This window comes from Orcinus orca, chromosome 5, assembly GCF_937001465.1.
Source record: "Orcinus orca chromosome 5, mOrcOrc1.1, whole genome shotgun sequence".
NCBI lineage: Eukaryota > Metazoa > Chordata > Mammalia > Artiodactyla > Delphinidae > Orcinus > Orcinus orca.
Genome location: NC_064563.1, coordinates 28,417,874 through 28,441,796, shown reverse-complemented (window position 1 = coordinate 28,441,796; position 23,923 = coordinate 28,417,874). Strand labels below are relative to the sequence as shown.

Below are 23,923 nucleotides of genomic sequence, written 5' to 3'. Positions count from 1 at the left end.
TCCATATCTTCGTTAATGTAAATAATGCTGCAATGAACATTAGTGTGCATATATCTTATCGAATTACCATTTTTATTTTCTTCAGGTAAATAACCAGAAGTGAAATTGCTGGATTATGTGACAGCTCTATTTTTAGTTTTTGAGGGGAACCTCCATACTGTTTTCCATAGTGGCAGCACGAATTTACATTCCCACCAATAGTGTTTAGAGGTTTCCTTTTCTCTACATGCTCGCCAACACTTTTTATTTATTTTTGATATTAGCCATTCTGACAGGGGTGAGGTGGTACCTCATTGTGGTTTTGATTCACATTTCCCTGATGATTAGTGATGTTGAACATCTTTTCATGTGTCCGTTGGCCATCAGTATGTCTTCTTTGCAAAAATGTCTATTCAGGTCCTCTGCCCATCTTTTAATTGGGTTACCTGTTTTTTGCTGTTGAGTTGTATAAATTCTTTGTATATTTTGGATATTAACCCCTTACTATATAAGATTATTTGCAAATATCTTCTCCTATTCATCAGGCTGGCTTTTTATATTGTTGATAGTTTCCTTCACCGTGCAAAAGCTTTTTAGTTGGATGTAGTCCCATGGGTTTATTTTTGCTTTTGTCTCTGTTGCCTGAGCAGACACATCCAAAAAAATATTGCTAAGACCAATGTCAAAGAGCATACTGCCTATGCTTTCTTCTAGGAGTTTTATGGTTTCAGGTCTTACTCATTTTGAGTTTACTTTTGTGTATGGTGTGAGAAAGTAGTCCAGTTTTATTCTTTTGCACATAGATGTCCGGTTTTCCCAACACCAGTTATTGAAGAAGCTGTCTTTTCTTCATTTTATATTCTTGCCTCCCTTATCATTGATTAATTGACCATATATGCATGGGTTCAGTTCTGAGCTCTCTATTCTGTTCCATTGATTTATGTGTCTGTTTTTGTGCCAATACCATACTGTTTGGATTACTCTAGGTTCGTAGCATAGTCTGAAGTCAGGAGTGTGATACCTTCAGCTTTGTTCTTCTTTCTCAAGATTGTTTTGGCTATTTGAGATCTTTTATGGATTTAAACAAATTTTAGAATTATTTGTTCTAGTTTGGTGAAAAATACCATTGGCATTTTGATAGAGATTGAATTGAATCTGTAGATTGCCTTGGGTCATATGGTCATATTAATAACATTATTTCTTCCAATCCATGAGCATGGTATATCTTTCCATTTGTTTGTAATGTCTTTAATTTCTTTCATCAACGTCTTGTAGTTTTCTGAGTAGAGGTCTTCTACCTCCTTGGATCGATTTATCCCTAGGTATTTTATTCTTTTTGATGCAATTGTAAATGGGATTGTTTTTTAATTTCTTTTTCTGATAGGTTGCTGTCAGTGTACAGAAACACAACAGATTTCTGTATATTAATTTTGTATCCTGCAACTTACTGAATTCATTTATTAGTTCTAATAGATTTGGGTAGCATCTTTAGGGTTTTTCTGTATATAGTATCATGCTCAACAAATGTTTATTAATTCAATTAAATTAACCAACCTAGCCTTGACAGAGCTCCTAAATACCATGAGTATGCAAGAGAAAGAAAAGGCATGGTTCTTGTCCCCAGGGATCAGGGTTAAATTAAGGAGATGAGACCATCACTGTGACCTTTAAATAACACCCTTACTGGCCTATCAAATCATTTCTCAGCCAAACAGCTGCTTGGGAGGGCAGCTAGGAAGGGGACCCCAGAAAAACTCCTGAGAAGCAGAAAGGGAGTCACCTGGCACCTGGAGCCAGAAAGACAGGAACAAGGGTTGGAAAGACGGGTCTGCTGACTGCCATGTTGCCAGGGCCTGGGACAGATGCCAGGATAAAGTCCACAGACGGCAATTACATTCAACAGTTCTAGTGATGGGGAAAGTGCTCCCACCTCCACACTAAAGGCCACCCCTGGAGGCTGGGGGTAGGGAGCCGGCACCTCCAGGTCAGCGCCACACTGCAGTGAAGAAGAGAGACCAGACTGGCTAGTCTCCAGTCCTAGGACCAGCCTTCCATAAACTGGCAAGGGGAGGGGTGTCCTCTGCAAATGGTAGGGTTGGTGCCACAAAGGCAGAAAGTCTGGGAGCCCGAGCCCACCACTTACTTCCACACCTTGCCCACCCTGGAGAAGAAGATGGAGTGTCTCAGCCTATCCTTTCCCCAGGAACTTTGCCAAGGGATGCAAGTTGATGGCTGCCACCAGCTGGAGTCCACCCATCATTCCCAGAGTATCTCTCTAGACCCTGGGGTTCTCCATTTTAGCTTAGGTCTTTGGTCTAGATGATCAGCAGAGAGTGCCAGTGACACACATGCCTGATGAGGTCTGATGACACTGTCAGATCTGTCAACATTTACTGAGCTCCAACCATGATGCAGGCTCCTGGGCAGCTTCCTATCTACATGTCATCTGCATTTAAGCCTTACTACTACAAGGTAATTAATTATTCATCCCCACTGTATAGATGAAGAGACTGAGGTTCACAGGAGTCGTGCCCCTTGCCCAGAGCCTCCCAGTCCAGGAGTGGTGGCAGAGCCAGGCATGGACCCTTGTCTGTCTCACTTCCGGGGCTTTGCTCTTGTTGTCACACCACTCTGGCTCCCAGATGTTTTTGTGGCAGTGTATCAGGAAAAAGGAGTATGATTACAATGGCAGTCTGCTGGCACATCTGGAAGAGGCACCGCATTTGTGTGGTATCCTTGTAGAGAGAGAACATATACGCTGTTCCGGCAGGCAGGAGAGTTTAGCCCTGGCATCTCACTCAGTAAGATGGCTGTAACTAACCAGGGAGACAACAATTTATTTACCAAATCCTTATGCACATGACAAGCAGTTGCTGTCTAATTAATGTTGCCATTGATTACTTTGTTAAAGGATAATTAAAGGTCTAATGGTTACTTGTTGCTGGTATAGAAAATTCCTATTTCACCCAGGAGCTAAGCTTTTCAAGTCCCTAGATTGCTAGTAGTTTCAACTAAAATGCGGCTTTGAATCTGAATGTCTGTTGACATCCTCAGAGGCTCTCGGGCAGTCAGGATGTCTCGTGGAGGACTAGAGGTGGCTGTATGTATCTTTGTCCATGGCCGGATGATTCCAGGGTTTGCTCTTCAGTTGCCGTGACTGCTGTTTTCCCAGGTGCTTTGGAGAAGATGTGTGTATCAGCCTCCCCGACGTGGACGCCTACGTGATGGTGCTGCAGGCCGTCGAGCCCCAGATCACCCTCCATGGCACGGACCGCTTCTGGAGACCCACTGCCCAGTTTGAAAGCCCCAAAGGGGTTACCCTCTTCCCCGACATCAAGATTGTGAGCACCTTCACCAAAACCGAGGCCCCCGGTGACTTGAAGACCACAGGTACACGTGCACACTGGGTTGTGTGTGTGGGGGGGTGGGACCTTAAATTCTCACGTAAAGTATGATTCTCGTCAATCACACTTCAGGACAACTGAGGTATTGTTCACCATAGCGGGGTAATTTATGATAACAGAACAAAAAAGCCTGGAAACAATGCAGATAAATAACAGAGAGGAATGGATGGCTTAGCAAATTGTGGTACCCCCATAGAAGAGGTATGATGTTGGAGGGAAGGCACTTATGCCAAACAGCAAGTTAAAAAAAAAAAAAGCAAGATGCAAATTACAGAGTAGCTACGTGGAGAGTGATCGCAAGTCTGTCAAGAAAAAAAATATGTAGAAAAATGCCCAGAAGAAAACACACCTAATGCTAACAGTGATATTCTCTGAGAAGCAGGAAAACAGCCAACTTGTTTCTGCTCCCCTTCACTTCTCTACAACTGCAAAATGTTCTGTAGTACACGTGTATTATTTTGGTAATGAGAAGAAAAGTTAAAGAAGCATGAAGAAAAAAATAGAGCTGCATCTTAATATATACACCGCAAAAGTCTCCTTCGGCAATATCACTCTCAACTCTCAGGGGACTTTCCAGTTGTTCTTCCCAACGGTTTCATTGTTGGGAGGGCTGTTCAGTAAAAGTAATTTGAATTGTCTGCCAGGAAGAAACACTGAGTTGCACTGAAAGCTACAGTATATTCGGCTGGTGGGGGGGAGAGGGATGGAAGGATATGGAAGGAAGGCAGGAGAACCTGGGGCCCAGATCTATGGGGGGAATACGAGTTTGAGAACCGTCCTTTGCTGCCTCCTCCAAAAGAATGTTTTCAACTCTCCCTCTCCCCCTCCCAGAGCAGCTGCTAACGATGTGCTAGTGCCAGTGGGCCTGAGTTCCCGAAGGGCTGCTTCTATAATAATCCTAACTACCCACTGCCTTAAAGCATGCTGGTCCCCAGCAAATGGGATGCCTGGCAAGACAGCCCTTCTTAGCTCACAAAAATAGATGGTGTTATACCACCTGTCTGGGCAGGACTGTTTCCCAGTTACTCTCCAAGGTGCATTAGGTCGTGTGATCTCCCCTCTTGCCCTCATCTGTGGCTAATATCAGACAGGAAAAGGAAGGGCCTCCGACTGCGGTGGCTGCAGGCCGTAGCTGAGAGTATCTGGATTCCCGAGGCCTGACATCAGCCTATAGGCAACGCAGGGACAAGCAATTATCTGGGTCCACATCTCACCTTCTGTTTATGAGAGGTGCATGCAGACTGCGTAGCCAAGTGCCCGAGAGCTATTGTTAGTACTTTTAAAATTTCACTTTTATCGTCGTAAGAATAATCATTATTATGGGTGCCGTAAATAAGCAGGCTAATGGCGTCTGCCACCCGTGACCCTCTCCACCACCATCTTCTGCCCTCAGCGACTCACTCTTTGTGCTGTTTCAGTACCAATGACATCACACCCCTCTCTCCCTCTGTGTTAGCTTACGTGTCTACTCACTCTCTACCCTCGTCCTGGAAGGTCCCTCTCTGTCTCGTTCCCCATTATTGCTGACAAAACCCTCTACCTTCAACCCCTCTTCCAGAAGACCCCACCACCCTGACCCCAGGCTGGTACTGTACACGCCCAACCACTATGTATGCTTCCAGCCACTAGCGCTCTCTCTCACACACACTGGCGAGCCCTCAGTGGTGATTATCTGTTTATTAAACCAGACAAGGATCTCCTCCAGAGCCCAACTTATTGATTTGCCAGTAAGTCCCTGAGCGCAGTACAGTCCCTTCAGCACAGTGGAAATCAAGGAAACTGATGGAAGATTTTGTCCATATGCAAGCGCAAGAGGACGAGAGAAAATGGTGGGGTGAACACACCTCCTACCTAGGGTGAGCAATCAGTCAGCAGTTGGGTCATAGGAGCCAGGATGACCCAACTTGACCTGACAAGAGTACGGCTCCCAAGAAAACCCAGAAACTGCAGGCCATTTGAAAGAGAGATATACGTGTACCATTATTAATGACAGACTTTGTTAAGTGTATATTAACGTGCTTTTAGATTTTGCCAATGCTACACGAAGCCATTGAGATTGGCAAGCATTTAAAAAGTAAGTGTACGAAATTATTTATAACAACATATACCCGTTGAGAGTAAAAAATGTTTCTGGTATCCCTTAAAAACTAAACAAAATAAAATAATTATTTAAAATAGCTCTCTCATCTTTCGTGAATCCTTTCAAAATTTGTTTTCATAAATCTTTTATCATGCACAAAATACACCAGTCTGCTTAATGAGTAAATATACTTATTTAAATGATCTCTAGTTCACAAATTTTTCAATAAAAGCCCGCAAGGTCAAAAATATTTGAAGACCACCGGCCCAGAGGTTGAGACTTTCACAAAGTGTGGTATCAGAAGGTCATGGTTGCCGTCCAGCTCCTCCCCTGTTGTCTGTGTGACCCCAGGCAATCCGCCGCACCCCACCCCATGGACTGTCCACTCCCCCATCAGTGAAATGGGAATAGTAACAGTACCCCCTCTAGTGTCTGTTAGGACTTCCTTTGCACTGTGCCTAGCATATAGCAAGGACTCCATAACTACTAATCACTTTTTATTCTAAAGTAGGATTTTCATTTAGGACTGCCAACCTGTCCAGCATTCAAATACTCAGACACTCCCCTGGGAAACTTGGGGTCATAGTATCAGGCAAGGACAGCTAGGCTGTCCAGGAACCAGAAACACAGGAACAAGGGTTGGAAAGATGGGTCTGCTGACTGCCATGTTGCCGGGGCCTGGGACAGATGCCAGGATAAAGCCCACAGACGGCAATTACATTCAACAGTTCTAGTGATGGGGAAAGTGCTCCCACCTCCACACTAAAGGCCACCCCTGGAGGCTGGGGGTAGGGAGCCGGCACCTCCAGGTCAGTGCCACACTGCAGTGAAGAAGAGAGACCAGACTGGCTAGTCTCCAGTCCTAGGACCAGCCTTCCATAAACTGGCAAGGGGAGGGGTGTCCTCTGCAAATGGTAGGGTTGGTGCCACAAAGGCAGAAAGTCTGGGAGCCCGAGCCCACCACTTACTTCCACACCTTGCCCACCCTGGAGAAGAAGATGGAGTGTCTCAGCCTATCCTTCCCCCAGGAACTTTGCCAAGGGATGCAGCAGCTCGTCAACTAGACTAACCAATTTACTTATTTAATTATATCACCAGTGCAGCTCCACTTCAGCAATGTGTCATCATACTGCTCCATGCCAGCCCCTCAGATACTGAAGAGTTAGTCACGCAAAGTGCTTCTGCCCTTGAGAAGCTCAGAGTCTGCTGGGAGAGACAGAGACACACACCATGACCACACGGGGAAAGCTATGAGAGGCTGGTGGAGGGGCACTCATCTCTGGTCCCAAAGGAGACCAATCCTTCTTGAGCATTTATTCTGTGCCACACATTGTTTTCAATCCTCTCAATGCCCTTACCCTCTTTACACATAAGGACATTGAGCGGTAGGTGGTTTCTCTAATACTATACGGCTTCTCAGAAGCAGCGCTGCTATTCAAATTCACATCTTTTTTTGGGTTTTTTGTTTTTTTTTTTTGCGGTACGCAGGCCTCTCACTGTTGTGGCCTCTCCCGTTGTGGAGCACAGGCTCCGGACGCGCAGGCTCAGCAGCCATGGCTCACGGGCCCAGCCGCTCCGCGGCACGTGGGATCCTCCTGGACCGGGGCATGAACCCGTGTCCCCTGCATCAGCAGGCGGACTCCCAACCACTGCGCCATCAGGGAAGCCCTAAATTCACATCTTTTGACTGCTGTGTTCATGCTCTTCACATAAATTCGTGCCGCCCAGCCTCAGGGGCTGCCTGGACATCATCTGAGCAGTGGAGGTGATATTTGGGATCGCCCAGCCTCTCCTCCTGACCCAGCCTGAGCCTGGGGTTCAGTGACGGAGGAGGAGGACGGTGTGTCAGGGCCATGACCTGAGCTGTCCTCACTCCTGTGTTTTCCATGTGTCTGTCCTCCCACAGCCCCCAAATCAGCAGTTTTTGAAGAAATGCTTCACAACTTAGATTTCTGTGACATTTTAGTGCTGGGAGGGGACTTGGACCCCAAACAGGAGTGCTTGGAGCTCAACCACAGTGAGCTCCACCAGCGACACCTGGACGCCACCAACTCCACGGCCGGCTACTCCATCTACGGTAAGGCCGTGCTCAGTCCTGCACCTGGTGCTCCCTTCTCAGTGGCCCTGTCCAGGGAGTCATGAGTGGGATGGCAGCTCCATCTCCTGTGGAGGTGGGTCAGGAGGGAACCCTTGACCTCAGAGCGTGGACTTCTAGCCCCTCATTTGGTGAGCTATTCCAGTATCTGGGGGAATTGGCTCCCATTCCACTCCTGGGGAAATCTGTAGAAACTAGGCGGGTGCCTGCTCTTATCATGTTTGATCTCAGCAAGTATTACAGCAACATTTGGCAGATTGAGGCCAAACATTCTGGTCAGAGCCCAATCTATGTGGAAATTCTGTGCTTCGGTTTAATTGGCTCCTTAGAGTGTCTGCACTGGCACACTGTCTGCCCCTAAACACCCTGAGCTCTTACCCTCACCGACTTCAGGAGACCCACACCGCCAGCAGCTGCAGCCTGTCTCCCCAGCCCCTCTTCTGCCTTCTTATGACAGGTGTGGTCTCTTGACACAGGTGTGGGCTCCATGAGCCGCTATGAGCAGGTGCTACGTCACATCCGCTACCGCAACTGGCGTCCAGCTGCCCTGGAGGCCCGGCGGTTCAGGCTCAAGTGCTCGGAACTCAATGGGCGCTACACCAGCAATGAGTTCAACTTGGAGGTGAGTGAGTCCCGCAGTTGTGAGGGACGCCCCGGACCGCCCAGTCATTCATTTCGCTTATTCGGGAGAACTGCGGCCACTGGTCCACCTGCCACTCCCGGCCCACTGCACCCCTCCCTGCTCTTCTCAGGTCAGCGTCCTCCATGAGGTCAGGGTCTCAGACAAGGAGCACGTCAACCACCTCATCGTGCAGCCGCCCTTCCTCCAGTCTGTCCACCACCCGGAATCCCAGACTGGCATCCAGCGCAGTTCAGGTAGGTCACATGGGAGGAGGGACCTCAGGACACCAGGTGCTGATGGTGACTCAAGACCGTCCACGCAACAGTTAGGGTGCAGCAGCGCCAGAGGCGCCCAGAACTGAAGGAGGTGCCTGGCTGTGGAGAAGCTATGTGCCTGGCTCTGAGGCACTCACGGCCTCAGGAGGGCGCAGGTCACATACACAAGAAGTTATAAGAAATGTGTAATAGCAGACGTTACAAAGGGCTGGGGTAAAATTTTGCAAGTCCTTGTAGACCCAACTCAAAGCTACATGCTGTATGTAGCCTCCCCTGAGCCCCTCACACATGCTCACACACACGTAAGCACCACATTGCAAAGTCTCCCACCCTTACTTCTGTTCCAGTGCCTTCCATATTGTCTTCCTATCTGGCAGGCACTTCTGTCTGTCCCGACTGAACTCCACAGTTTCTAGCTCTCAGGGGGAGGGGAAGGGGGCTGCCCTATGCTTTGATGGAAAAAGCAAGAGATCAAAGAGAATGTGCACTTATTGAGCACCTACTATGTGCCTCTGTGGAAATTCACATAGATGATTTCATGTGCTCCTCACAACTACCCCTGGGATAGGAATGATGACGTCTACTATATAGATGAAAAAAGTGAAGCCCAGACAGAGTAAGGTTCTGACGCAGAGCTCTCCAACTGGGCAGCGTAGGGCAGACTTTAACCTACACGTGGATGTTTCAATCGTGTTCCATCCCCAGGGTGAGCTAGTCCCTCGCTCACCACGTCCTGCGAATTCCTTCCTCCTTCCAGTGGTCCCGAGCATCGCCACGGTGGTCATCATCATATCCGTGTGCATGCTAGTGTTTGTCGTGGCCATGGGCATGTACCGGGTCCGGATCGCCCACCAGCACTTCACCCAGGAGTCTGAGGCTGCCAAGGAAGCCGAGATGGATTGGGACGACTCGGCACTTACTATCACGGTCAACCCCATGGAGGTAACAATCGTCACGCGGGGGCTGGGAGTTCAGAGCGGGATGCCTCTCCTCCACCCAGCTCCATCCTTCCTGTGCCGGAAGCCCTGCCCAGCTAGCCCAGCCCCACTGGCCCTTCCCTTCTCTGGGCTCCTCCAGCCTCTCAACCTGCGTGAGCCACACTTACCCACCAAATGCATTCACTGCTTAAAAACGTGTGAATTGCTCTCACCCAACAAACAAAAGCAGACATTTCTTAAGGCAAGCAGCCACGTAGTGTCTGTCCCTGGCCACCCCTGTAGTATTTAGCTCAGAGCTGACTCACTCTCAGGGACTCGGTATTGAATTTTTGATTAGCTACCAGTATAAATTAGATGGCTTTGCTCCATCTGCCTGCAGAGCTCACTTAAAGTCTCAGAATACGTTAATACAAAAACCCAATGGTAATACCTGCCATTTATTGAGCCCCCGTCACGCCAGCACTGCACGGGGTCCTCAACACGCACCACCTCATTTAATCTTCCCAGCAACCTGTGAAGTGGGAGTCACCCTCATTTACCAAGGTAGGACCAACTCAGAGAGGGAAAGTAATGTACTCAAACTCCCAGAGCTGGTAACGGCACCACCAGTATTCAAACTCACGCCTGTCTGATTCTAAAGTTCTCTCTCCAGTTGGCCATCAGCCCCCAGAATCCACCCATGAGTGTCCAAATGTCCCTGATCTGGACATAGGACACTCAAGAAAAGCCGCTTCCGTCGGGCCCTTTGGTCTGCCCATGGCTGCTGGGTGGGGGGAAAGGCAGGAGTAAGAAAGCGAGGGAGTCAGTGGCCATGAGGAGGAGCCACTGAGGAATGAAAAGTATCCCAGCCGGTCCCCAGTTTCCCCGCCTCACCTGGCCTCCTGCTCCAACTTCAGAGCCAGCGTGCCAATGCCAGTCAGCTCCCAGCGTGTGCTGTAGGTATGGGGCTGAGCGCACCACTCTGGGGACCCCAGCATTTCCACCTTCAGAGAGCTGAGCCTTGGGCCTAGGAGGCAAGGTCATTATGCCTGGAGCTCTCTGAGTACCCGGCCAGAGCGTGCTCACCAAGGGCTAACCCGGTGATGCCTGCAATCAGGGAAGCATGAGCAGGGAGAGCCTTTGGGGCTGTCCAGGGAAGACTTCTTGGAGCCTCAGCCAGGCCTTGAAGAACGAGTAGGATCTGGGGGAGGCAAAGGTAGAAGAGAAAACACTCCAGAGATGGGATGTAGCCAAGCATGGGCTCACATCTCTTATGGCTGGTTTATGAACTCAAAACATAAATCCAGAAATAAGATTTGACTGGAATTGCCAAAAAGCTGGGAGGAGGGGGAGGGCACTGGAAAAGCGTGGGGTAGAGTTTGAGGACACAAACCCCGCGGGTGAGGGACAGGCGTGGAAAATGAGGACCGTGAACTTTGTCCTTCTGAAAGGAGTATTTTTGAGGGGCGGCACAGCCGAGTCTCGGCGTAGAAGACCTTCTGCTCCCAGAGACATTATTTTCCCACCTGGAAGAGGCGTACAAGTTTAAATGCTATCCTCGCATTGAGAAGCAAGTCATTAAAGACTTGGACACCTATGTAGATAGGTTTCAGAAATGCCAGAAAAGACACTTTGGCCCGAAAGCCTCCCTGAATGATGGATGGGATCGGCCTCAATGTCCAATGTTTAAAACGCAACGATTTACCTTGAGTTTGGGTCCTGGAATTTGCCATTTCTTGTCTTTGTCCTCTGCCCTCCGATTGTCTTTCACCAAAGGACTTCCCTTCCAGGAAGCCCATCTCCCAGCCCAAGGGTTTAGCATCAAGGGAAGGAGTTGCAAGGGGCCCTAAACGTCTCCTTAATGGAGGGAGAAACTTAAATTACAGCGTGGCTCCTGGTTGATCCCTGATGAGCGTTTCCCTTCTCTCCCTGCCATCCAGAAACACGGAGCCCCAGGGCGTGGGGAAGATGAGACCGAGGAAGAGGAAGAGGAAGACCTAAGCTCGAGCAGCAGCGACTCCGAGGGCAGTGACGAGGAGTATGGGGTGGGCAGGGGCGGACACGGGCAGGGCGGAGCCGCGCAAGCGCAGCTGGAGTGGGATGACTCCACCCTCCCCTACTAGTGCCCGCCTTCTGCACCCGCCCACGTGTCCCTTTTGGAAGCCCCACCCCGATGTACGCCCCAGCCTATCACGTCGCCTCTGACTTCTATGACAGGTCCCGGCAGGCCTTCCCCAGCATCCTGGAGCCCACCCTTTATGCCTTGGGTACTCCCCGCGTCCCAGCCCTGGGGTGGTTCCCAGAAGCCCAGCGTCATCCTCACTGGGGACTTCAGGGGGGACTTTGTCCTGTGGCCCCCACTTCTCTTGCACTGGGCTCACCCAGCAGCCTGGATCCGTGGGTACCGTGTTTGCTCTTCCCTGCAGGGGAAAAGGTCAGCCTTCATGTCGCTCCCCTACCTGGGCTCCACGTTCACAGGGCCCTGAGGTTCCAACCCCCCGTGCGGGCACTGACTCCGTGGTGTCTCCACACCAACCAGCAGGTTCTTCGCACCTGACTTTCCAGGCTGCTTCCTACAAGCAGGATGGTCAGACTCCACACACTCGAGGTCTAAGTCCTCAGCACTTCAAAGGAACGTCCGTACCAAATTAAGTTTGCAGGGAAGGGTTTGCCTAGGCTGTCCCCACTGCTCCCCTCGCCCCGCCACACACACGTGCTCTTCCCTTTTGGAGAGCCTTTCCCTTTGTCCTTTTTGAGGCCACAGAAGCTCATAGGAAAAGTCCGAAGCCAAGAGCAGGCCCTTGGCCACAGCAGGGCCTGGTTCCAGCCAAAGTTCTCTGAGAACCTGCCTTCCTGGTAGCTGCTGAGACCCGCGGTGCTGCCCTGCTGGGGGATCCCACCACACGACACCATGAGGGCCAGGAAGCATGACACGTAGCCACTGCCCTGGGTGACAGCTGTGACAAGCCCACAGCCAGGGATCAGAAGGAAGGGCTTCACGGTGGACGCAGAGCTGGGTGACAGGGGTGGCTGGGCTCTCCTGGGCCAGAGGGCGACCCCAAGGTTGACAAGGCTCTCACTGTCCAGTCTTAGGGTCCCTCATCCCCTAGTTCACAGTTTTGCCTCTTGAGAAGAAACACTCCTCCTGGATGTTTTGGAACAAGCATGAACTGCGCCGAGTCTAAAATAAGAGTTTGGAGATTTAACTGCTAGAAATTAGAAGCATCTTTGCCATAATAACAGCTTCTTTCTTCTCAGAAAAGGAGCAATGCTTTGGGTGGAGGGCAAATATATCCAAAAACCATTTCCTTCTTTCCTTCTTCTTTGTTTTAATAAGGAAACCTTTTCCATCTCCATCTTAACATGGACACTTTTGGAGGAGAACTGTTGCTATAGTAACTGGTCTGTGATCTTTTCTGGTGGAGAGTATAGCTGGCAAGAGCTAGGGCTGTTAGAGGACTTCCATGAGGCTCTAAGAACGTCTTTGTTTCAAATGTCTTGGGCTTTTTTTGTCCTCAGTATGTATGATCTGTCCCCTCTCTCCCCCACCCCAATTCCCAGCCCATCCCGTACTGGCACGGGCACAGAGCTGGCCCCTGGGCACAGGGTATTCAGGTTCAAAAGAAAGGTCGGAATCTGTTCATCCTACTCCCTGTGTCAGAGAGACACAGCTACTCTCCTACTCAGAGAGAGCTTATGAAGGGGGACCACCATCAATGTCTTTTAGTCTGACCTCCACCCAGTGAGGATCTGTGACAGGTCTTTGCAACCTTCTGATTTGAAGAAACCACCTTAGGCAGCCTTTTCCTTCGCCTAAAGTGTTTTTTGCATCTGTTTCCTCCCTTGAGCCTCACAATAATCCCATGAAGGAGTGGGGAACGCCTGTTGTTAGACCCATTTTCATGATGAGTAAACTGAGGTTCGGAGATTCAGCATCTTGCTTAGAGTCATTCTGAGGCATAGACAAGATGGGACTCCCCACTCTTGGCCCAGTGCCTACCACCCTGATTCTACCTATTTGTATTCATGCAGCTAACAGGCATTGCTGAGGACCTACTACGTGCCAAGCGCTCTACCAGCAGCTGTGGGAAAGGGAGAAAGTGGAAGAAGTTCCTCCCTCAGAGGACTTGATAGTTGCAGAGGAGAAACAGGCAGGCATAGAAATCATACAAGAGACAAATGCAGAGGGAGGGAGAGGAGAAGTCACAGGCTCTGATTTTCCCCTCCTTAGAAAAGACGCTGGCAGAAGTTTGGGGTTTTATATTCATTGAATGGAAATAGACACCTCTGTGAATTTTCCCAGTCAAATAGCCCTTTTCTATCAGGCAGGGTCTGCACATGTAGAAGGAGAAAATCTTGGATTTTTAGTCCTCACAGACCCCTTAGTTAAATAAAAAGAGACTTTTTAGCCAGGCATTTAGGAGCTAACAGAATTCTTCCAAAATTAAGGCAGTAAAATGAGTACTGTATTTATAGGTTTAAAGCCAATTCTTTTTGAATTGGATTTTGATTTAAAACATTTAAGTCCGGTGTTCATGAGAGTGCTTTCTCCTGCTAGGGCTTTTGTTTTGGCTGTGGTGGGGAAGGTGGTCTGGTGCCCTCCAACTGCCTTCTATGACTACATCACTTATTCACGGCTCGGTGAGCTGCTTGGGGCATGTGAAACCATTTCGTGGGTTTTTCAGGGCTGGGGGCGGGGAGGGAACAGGTGAAAGTGGAGCTTGTCATATGTAGAGAAACAATGGGGTCAAGTCCCCTTGTTTCCCACTGAGCCCTTTCCATCAGCTCCTGCCGTGGAAGGTCACCCTGCGTGCCAGCCCCAAGGACAAGGCCCTTGAAGTGATGCTGCTGGGTCAGTGGGCATTTATCGTGTTCCCAGCACCCTGCTCAGCGCCATTGGTGAGAATAAGAAGGGGAGACTATATAAAAGTAGCAGAAGCTTTGGGGAGTATCCAGGTGAGTGGTGAGTAATGTGATCTGCCCTCTCGCAGGGATTCTAACCGCGGGTGGAAAATGCCATTCATAAGGCCAGCGTTGTCCAGGCTCCATCTGCTGGCATCTGGGAACCAAAACTCCCAGATGGCCAGATCCCCTGTGGCTTCTCACCCAGACAGCAGCGGCAGTACATGTACACTCGTACCGGGGGGGAACAGCTGACCAGTTTGGCCACAGGCCAGACCAGTGCTTGTCTTGCCAAGTGGATGACCAGATCGTGCTCTCTGGAGGTTGCAAATACATAGGCGGAAACCTCTCACACGACTCGGGTGACAGGGAGGAAGTGAAAGAAGAGGTTGAGGTGAAGAAGCCAGTACAGAATGAGTTGCCCTAGTGGAGTAAAGCAATCAGCTAGTTGGTCATCAGTCTTAAAGAACGAGAAAGGTACATTCTAGTAGGTTTAATCAAATCTAGCTACCAAAAACGTGCGTTCTGCTTTCACCACCTCTTTCTTGAACGTACACAGCCATGCTATCAAGCAGGGCTTAGCCCACCCACCTCTGCTTGTAGCAAGGGCTGTGCCTGGCGGACCCGGACCCTGCAGGGAGTTGGGCTCCTGAAGGGGAAGCAATGTCCTCTGTTCCTATACAACAGGGACTGGCAAACTTCACCTGTAAAGATCCAGTTAGTAAGTGTTTCGGGCTTTGCAGGCCGTGTGGTCTCTGCTGCAGGTATTTGACCCTGCTACGGTAGCATATGCTTAAATGAATGGATATGGCTCTATTTCCCAAAAAACTTTATTTATGAACACTAAGAAGGAGCAGGCAATTTGAATTCATATTGTCATCACATGTCACAAAATTTTATGACTCTTTTGATTTTTATTTTCAAGCATTTAAAAATGGAGAAACCCTTCTGAGGCCACTGGCCTTTCAAAACCTAGCAGCCGGCCAGATTTTGCCCAGGGGCCGTGGTTTGCACACCTCAACCATGTGTGTGGGGAAAGCAGCCTTCCGGCTTCCAAGGGAAAGCAGGTTCCTATCTTACGCCCTCCCAGCAGCTACCCAGTGGTCGTTGCCTGCAAAATAAACAGCAAATAACACCACAGTCCTTAATTAAGCTGTTTTTAAAATCCATGTTCCGGGGGAAAACCAAACCCAAAACCAAAAAATACTTATTGCTCGTTGAGTTGCCTCAAACGCAGGCAAGCATTCCTCAAGAACTGAAAGGCTTGGGTCCAGGAACCTGCTGACCGCGGAGTACAAACCCCATTGAGCTAAGGGCTAACTCCCAGGCCCAGGGCCTTCCCCCAATGGCTCAGCCCATAATGATTTCTAAGCAGGAATGTTCATTATTTCAGACTGATTTCCATTCAGCCCTGCTCATGCCATCACTCTAAAAATGATCTAAAACTCTTGTGACCGTTTGAATCAATACAGCATAATCAGTAGAAAGGCTGCCTGCCCCGGCACACTTCAAAATTAGCATTCTTCTTGGCTGTATGATTCAATTTTAGCCAAAGGAGGACTTTTCCTTAACCGTCCTCTCATTTAAATTAACCAAATCAGTTTTACAAAAAAGTGAGAGAGCTGGTCTAATCCTCTGAAAAAATTTACCAGTGCAAAGTAGATGTTTTTCAGGGAAGATCATTCTGAGGCCTCTGGGGGGTCCCCAAAGCCTCCTGCCATGTACTCTGACAGGCTACGGGTGCTACACCATTCTCTAGCTGCATCAGACATTTATCGAGGCTGTCAAGCCAAAGCCCTGGGCACAATTGAATTTTCATGGAACCACTTTCCGTTGTCCAGCTGTAGGCAAAGGAAATGAGTAATGCAAGTTTTGAAGGCTACTCCGGCACCTTCATCTCCCTGCCTTTATTTGCTTTACTTTATACATTTATTCTGTACCTGCTTTATAGACCTTGCCCTAGTTTTCCTTTGGGCAGCAACCAGAAAGAAGAGTTAGTTGACTTGGTAAGAAGTGGGTTAGAAGCCAAACTTGACTATCCCAGGGAGGCGAAAAGAGACAGAAGATGTCACCTCCACCGGCACCCCAGAAAGCAATCAGACACCCCCTGTATGCCATCAGTGAACAGATGGGATTCCGTGTTTGCAGCTATGTTCAATGTAATTCAGCAAACCCTTGCTCAGCGCCCGTGGCGTGCCACCCCCGGTGCCAGGAATGGGGAAGGGAGGATGGATGAGTCGTGGCCCTGCCCGTGAGGATCTCCTGGTCTTGGAAGCTGCTGGGATGTTCCCTCTGCTGAACTGGAGGCTGTCTATGAGCCGTCAGGACTGGGGGGACAGAAGTTTGGGGTTGGGAGAGGGGGGATAACTTGCTCTGCCAGTTCTCCACCCTAAGTCAGGTGGTAGGTGTGATTCTGGGAGCCCTGCCACACGTTGCTGAGGCCAAGTGGAGAACTTTCTAGGGAAGCAGGCAGTGCTTCCTTATGCGTTTCTTAATTCCACCCCAGGCTGACTCAGTTCACCTGCTGAGGGAAGCCAGTCACCCCGCCTACGGGGCAGAAATAACATGGCCGAGGGCTAGGATTCAGTGAAAGCAACCAAAGGAAGCTGTTTTTTTTGGGGGGGGGGGGATTTTTTTTTTTATATTCGAACAGAAAGTCACAAAAATTATAATCATCCTCATCAGTTCACTCAGTCCCATGTAATTAATTTTTTTTCATCTTGATCTTTTGTTAGCACTTTTATGAATTCATCAGTTTTCCATTAGAGTTCTGAAAATGCTTATTCATTCAGTTCAGCAGTACAGTCAGTTACCCGAAACCTGTACTTGTCAGAGTCTTTTCCATGAATTCCTTGAAGATGAAACCCTTTAATAGGAACATTTTTGCAAAAGCATCAGAGTACACCCAGAACTGTCTGTAAATGACAAAAGACTTAAAAATGACCACGGTTAAAGATTTGATGAAAGTTCATAATAATGCAATCGACAAGGAAATGTAGTTATTTCTGAGACGTACATTTCAAAGGATGTTCTTACATACCAAGAGCAGGCAGCCAGACGTCGGAAGTTAGGAAGGGTGACCCAGATCCAGGGACCAGCATGAAAGCCCACAGCCACGGGACAGCCTGAGTGAGCGAGCACCTCGGACGCCCCAGGTCAGAGCTGGAGAGGGAAGCAGGGCTGACTCCGGAGGACCCGCTGCATGTTCACACCCCACCCTGTGGAACCCAGGTTCCCAAGGTATCCTTGGGCCAGAGCAGCGGCATCACCTGGGAACAAATGAGAAATACAAATTCTCGGGCCCCACCCAAGACCCGCTGAACCGGAAACTGGGGGTGGGGTCCAGCATCTGTGTCTCAAAGAGCTCTCCGATTCTGAAGCGAACTAAGGTTTGAAAACCACGGAGGTAGAGGATGAGAAGAAGGATTTAAGCTGGCATTGGGAGCAGACGACTGTTAGCAAGATAAAAAAAGAATTGTGTAGTGATGAGAGGGGGCCAGACAGACTGCCCCACCCCCATCCCGGGCCCTCTAGGATCTAAACCACGCTCCCTGAAGCAGTGGTTTCAGAGAATCCTGGTCTAGTCCCAATTCCACTCCTCCCTGGGGCATGAGCCACTTCCTGCTGGTCTGGCCCCATTCGTCCTGGAGAAAGACGCAGCCCAGGAGAAGCTGTAGTGAGGTCACCCAGCCCTAGAGAGGCCACCTTCCAGCTTCCTATAAGCTGAGATACCTCCTCCAAGGCTGTATTTTAAGGGGAAACAATCACACTGCAGCAATGACCCTGCATCACCAGGAGAACTGGTCTCCACACAGCCTCTATGCTGGTGGAACCGCCCAGGGCCTGGCAGGACTGGAGCAGGGTCAGTTAAGGACACTGCCAGGTGACTGCAGCATCACTCTGTTTGTAATGAGACTGACGCATGCAGCGTCACCATGCAGGCACCAAATTGGATGGGGAATGAATGGCTTTTCTTGGAAGGGCAGTAACTCACTCTGGATGTTACTGAAATTAGAAAACAAAACCCAAAATCGAACCTGCAGCCTTCCCTACAGACGTCTTGGCCCTTGAATTTCCACGACCTGGCAAAGGTGCCAGGTTCCACCAATGCCCTTTTTCCCAATCAACCAGATCCCTAAGGTCCACCGATTATTGATTTGACTTTCTGATTTATGGCTGAAACTCTGTGAAGGTCCACAAACCTTCGGAAGTAACTAGTTAGTGCCCTAGTAGTCACTTACACCTAGCTGTGGGTGACAGAATCTGTCTTCGTGTAAGGATTTCTGGGAGTCACAGCGCTGGGGTGCTGGGCCTTGGGGTGGAGGCATAGAAGAGAAATGGGCTGGGAAACAGCCCAGATACATGGCCTGGGAGATCCAGCATCTGCTGTTTAGTTCCTGTGAACCCTAATCCCCTCCTGATAAGACCCATCCCTGGTCCTCTCAGCCGTCTCCTTGCTGAGTCCTCCCAAATGCCCCATAGGACACTTCCATTTCTCCAGCCCATCTTGGAAAAGGTCTTCTGGTTAAATGCTCAATCTCCTGAGACCACAGAGATCATATGGGGAATAACTCATCTCTAACAATTAGAACGTACTAACAAGAACAAATAGGGCTGTCCAGTTGTGTGCTGGGGAGAGAGTGTGGGGAGAGCTAGCCGGACCCAGGAGGGGAAGATATAGTGTTTCTTCATGTCGCTGAGATGCAGAAGAGTTTTCACTGACAGCCTGGCCTCTTTTTGTGAATTTTCTCATGAAACATTTCTGGCCCAAGACCTTAAGGCCGTGTTATGTGTTTCCCTGAGGTTAGTCACTTATCACAAAGGCTCCTATGGGACAAAAGGATGCAGAGTGGGATGGCAGAATGTGGACACAGAGGCCTTCGGTAGTTCGGGAAACAGGGTGGGTTTTGTTCTCGTTGGCAGGCAGGCCAGGGACACCTTGTGGACTGAGGGTGAGAGGCTCATATCCAGCCAGGACACCGCGTAGAGTGAGTGAATAAGGGGGAGTGTTCATTGGGAAGCCTGGATACGGGTGAGACGCACGCGGTGTGCCACTGGGTAAGACATACCAGCCATTTACATTTGCCAGAAACACTAGAGAGAACCATGTCCCAATACCAGCTGGTTCCTGCCATTCTCAGGCGCAGGGAAGAGCTGGTACCTCTGGACCCCTGAACTAACATGTCTCCAGAGGCAGGGTCCCACTCCATGAGAACGTTCAGTTGAGTGAAAAGGGACCACAGGCCTCATTTCCCAGATGCCTAATGGGGTGCCTGACCAGGGCACTGGAAAACATGGTTGTGTGAGGCTGGTATGGCTCCCCAACTCTTGCCCCCTCTGCCGTCACAGGCCCCCTCCTCAAAGCAAGAAGAGGGTCTTGTCTATCGCAACACCCTGGGTGGCTAGCAGGGCAGCTGGCCCACCGCGTGTGCTCCATACATGCTGAAGTAAATGGCAGAGCAGAGATCACTTAGCTTCCATGAGCGCATGGGGTTTGAAAAATGAAGATGCTCCAGTGGAGGAAGGCTCCGCCATCTCTTCTTTTCATGTGCAAGTTCAGGTCCTTTATAAATGCAGGTGGTGGAGGATGGAAGTGCATCCTCCTGCATCTGAAGGGCAACAGTGGAAAGAGAAGAGAGTGGGGTTGTTTGAAGAGGGACCCCCTCCCAGCTATAACCTGTAACAGGAGCCCTTAGGCACGGAGCAGGGGTAGGTGGGCCTCCACGAGACCACTTACTTCTCCCCAAAGTCAGGGGCAGCATCCGAGGAGAGAAAGCCGTACTGTGTTAATGCCCCCAGCCCTGTGCTGCTCTCCAGGCCCTTTTATCAGATTCACTGCAGAGGAGATTCATCAAGATGAAGCTCAATCCCCAACAGACTAATGAAAAGAGGGCAACAGACATGAGAAGGGCCGAAATGCAGACGGTGTGTGTTAATCACAGGCAAGAGAAACACGTCGCCTCTAATGTCTGTTTGCTTTTATCTTGAAATGAAAATGCATCTCTGCTGCCAAGACCCTTTTTCCTGAGCATTTCAGTACAGAAATGGGACGCACACACATACACACACATACGCACACACAAACAAAATTGGAGGGTTCTTTTCCCCAGCGGAAAGAGCTATCAGAGAAATGAGCCCACAGGTTGTGTCTATTTGCAGAAGCAGAAAATCGACCGCAAGTCTCAGCTACAGGCTCCAGCCCCCATGTAGAAAAGGGAGTGAAAAGCGTGAGGAGGCATCAGCCCTTGGGAAGGTCCGTTAACAGCACTGTGCTGGGGGCCTCCACCTGTGCCTGGGGGTCACAGGTGTGACCATCATGTGCACGTCCACCCCTGGAGACAAAAGTACATCCGTCCTGGTGCATATGGAATGCAGGGATCTGGAGCCCCCACCCCAGCCCCCCAGCTCCCTTACACAGCTGCAGGGGAGCCTCTGGCAGATGGGATTCTGGAGAGGTCATGCCCATCTTTACTAGTCAGTTTCAAGGGGTGGAAATAAAGCAGAAGCATTTTGGAGGTCGGTAAGCTAGACCAGTAGCCAGGGCTGATCACCCAAAAAAGCAAGAGAAGAGATGGAGGGGAAAGGTGACTCAGAGTTGGAGAGGGAACAGGCGAGGCTGTGCAGGCGTGACAGCAACAGGGACACCCCTCACCAGGGAAGCCAGAGGATTGCTCTGGATCGAAAGCCATATCCAGATTTCAGTCAAGTAGGGGTGAGTCTGGCCATATGACCACAGAGGCAGCAAATCCATTGCTTCCAAAGTCAGAGCTGTTTGAAGGTGATTTCAGTTCTTCGTTGAACTAGTCATGATGGATCAATCCACCTGATTGCTTCCAGCCTGACCTCAGTGCTTCCGGAACCGGTTGTTGGTGGACTGAGCTGGACAGGCTCGGAATGAGATTGAAGAAAACCAGTTGGTGAGTTTAGAAAAGAAATTGCATGTAGAAATCAATTGTTTTCAAAGAAATCTGTAGGGATTAGAGTGGGTCTGCTATGTTATTGGCATGGACATGATGTCAGTAAGGTAAGAGTCAGAATGATTTTTGTGGGACATTCATTTGGAAAATTAATATATTAAATATAAATTCTCAGAGACAAGTAGCTAAGGACCGCTAAATATGTGTGTCATATGCATATCTAGAGTGCAGACATAAGGGAAATATAGACTGAAGATGTCGATGGTTCACACTTTAAGTTCCTTAGAAGCCCTGGTTTGGATGTTAGACTTGTTCTCATTGCTGTTTACTTCTAGCTCTCAAAGCGCTGGAACAGCGCCTGGCACCTAGTAGGAGTTTGCTAAGCATTTAGAAATTGATGGTCCGGCTTGTCACCACTCAGTAGACACTCAGTAGTGTCCCTATACCCCAAGTTAAATGAGCTGCAGAGAAGCGGGTCGGCGACATCCTCCTCGTAGATCATCACAACTGGCTGCGGAGAAGCCTTTGTGGATTCCCAGATTCGGTGCCGCGTTCCGCCAGCTGCAGGTCTTGGGTCTGGCTCTCTGGTAGTGATCAGCGATGGGATGTTACATTAAGTGAGCTGATCCCACTTAAACCAAATCTGCATAACTTCCAGCAAGCTGTTTCTACAGGGAACAGGGCTGGGGGCGCCCCTCTTATAGCCTCTGCCATTTCCTAAATACTCAATGATATTCCGTTGAATTTTGCCAACTTCAGTTCTGGAACTAAATGTAAAGGTTCTGGGCTCAGCCAGTCTGAAAGGTCTAGAAATTCCTTCTCTCTGCCCTTCCCTTCTCCCTCATCTGGAGATGTCACCACCATTTAGATGCCTTGGATGGCTGTTTCTTCCCAGCTGCCCAACCACAGTGTGTGGGGAAAAGGTCCAGTGAGCTTTCTCTTCTTGGAACCTCTGTGGTGTCGACACTACAGACAGAGGAAAGACCAGTAGCATCATTTTATAGAATCACCTTAGATCACTGTTACAGTCTGGGCAGTTCCTGCCAGTGTGGCCAGAATGCCTCTTGCTGTGGCCGTCTGCATCTCCGTGGCTGGGCCAGTGTGTACCTGACACGTGTCAGACTTCTGAGATCTTCCAGCTGCCTCAGAGTGAATTCTTTCAATTTAAAAAATGTGTTTATTTGCTAAATATACTATTGTGTGTGTATGAGTGTCATACAAGGCAAACTCTGGACTATCTCGTTAGAAGGATGTTGTGTGTTTACAGCATCTTGAATCTAATTTCAGGAGAGCACACTATCAACTTGCTCAATGAACGAGAAAATGCCCTTTCACACCCCTACCCTCTCTCAGCACCCCTTCCCTGCCTAATTGAGCTGTCCGATCCACTCCAGGCTGACACAGAGTGAGGGGCACTGAGAATCGGTATGTATATAAAGATATAGGAAGAAATAAGTACCACCACAGGAATCTGCTGGGCTTCTTCCCATGACTGTGATCTTACCCATGTTTGAATTACAAACTTTAAATTTCTAACAATTCAGATTCTTGCCATTTCCAAGTAATTTGTTAAATGCCTATTTAACACATAGACAGATATTTATTTTCAACCTTGGCTTGTAAACGTCTACAAACTGATTCATGTTGGTGGTCATTACGACACTTTCTGTGAATTGGTGAATAAATATGATTTTCGAATTTCACAGTAAGGATGACGTCGGAGAGTTTTTATTTTTCAGACTATTTGATGAAGTAAGACGGCAAAAACAGCTTTAGCTGGGTCACTGTTCTCCGGGGCTCTGTCCTAAATCCATGCATGGGGAAGAGAGGGGCGTGGGATGTGAGGGGTGGTGACATGGCAAATTGGCCACTATCCGGGCTCCATCAGGGCACCCTGTTATCCTCAGAGCTGAACTCAGCAGCACTGTTACTGGAGACCAAAACAAAGCCAAAGCTAAGGTGTTTACTGAGCACCTACAAAGCGCTGGAGCTCAATGTGTATAATCTTAATTAAGATGAAGAAGATGAGACCCAGAGGAGCTGGGGGCATTGCAGAGGTCAGGTGGGGCTGAGCACAGCTCTCTCTCTCTCTCTCTTAGCCTGTTCCTTCCTGCCTCTCCATTCCTGCTGACCTTCCCTTACACCCAGGTGCCGTGCAGGGCCATCTAGCCCCTGAAGCCCACTGAAGATGCGCTGCCTCCCCCTCCAAAGCTGGTGGGGAACCACAGCACTTCCCTAGGTTTATGGGAGTCGCAGGTACAGCTGCCTCTCCCTCCTGATTCATATTGGGCCCGCCCAGGGGTTAAGTGTTACCTTTTGCTTCCAGAGAGAAGGAGGGAAAATTCAAACAAAGTTTTCTTGGAGGTGTTGGCGTCGTGGAAGGCATCCGCATTGCACATGACACAGCAAACACCACCTATAGGCGCTGTCATTTTTTTAACTCCTCTGGTTACCCTCGTCCAGCCATGTACCATCTGCCTGCCCTCTCCACCCTTTCCTTTCCTACCCCTGTTCACATCTCCCCCATCCTTCTCTGCAGTAAAAAAAAAAAAAAAAATTCCCTTCTTTTTCTCTTTGATGAGCAGCTTCATCATCTTTTGTTCATACCCTGGTCTCCAGCCAAAATCCATGCCCATCTTTCTATCCCAAGAAGTTCATCATGACCTTCTCCCAAATACAGATTGTGCCCACCCTAAGAGGAGCTCTTCTGCCTGATGTTAAGACAGCATGTT

The 23,923-nt window shown here is 49.2% G+C and overlaps 1 protein-coding gene across 1 annotated transcript in view; it reads left to right on the top strand.

Moving 5' to 3' along the window:
* CLSTN2 (calsyntenin 2) overlaps nucleotides 1–22,900 on the top strand; it is a 655,487-nt gene extending 632,587 nt beyond the window's left edge. The window contains exons 12-17 of the mRNA XM_004278975.3: nucleotides 3,152–3,369; nucleotides 7,370–7,540; nucleotides 8,035–8,180; nucleotides 8,311–8,434; nucleotides 9,213–9,397; nucleotides 11,313–22,900. Coding sequence (XP_004279023.1) covers nucleotides 3,152–3,369; nucleotides 7,370–7,540; nucleotides 8,035–8,180; nucleotides 8,311–8,434; nucleotides 9,213–9,397; nucleotides 11,313–11,495 — 1,027 coding nt within the window. The 3' untranslated portion in view covers nucleotides 11,496–22,900. The remainder of the gene's footprint in view (nucleotides 1–3,151; nucleotides 3,370–7,369; nucleotides 7,541–8,034; nucleotides 8,181–8,310; nucleotides 8,435–9,212; nucleotides 9,398–11,312) is intronic.
* Nucleotides 22,901–23,923: the final 1,023 nt, after the last annotated feature.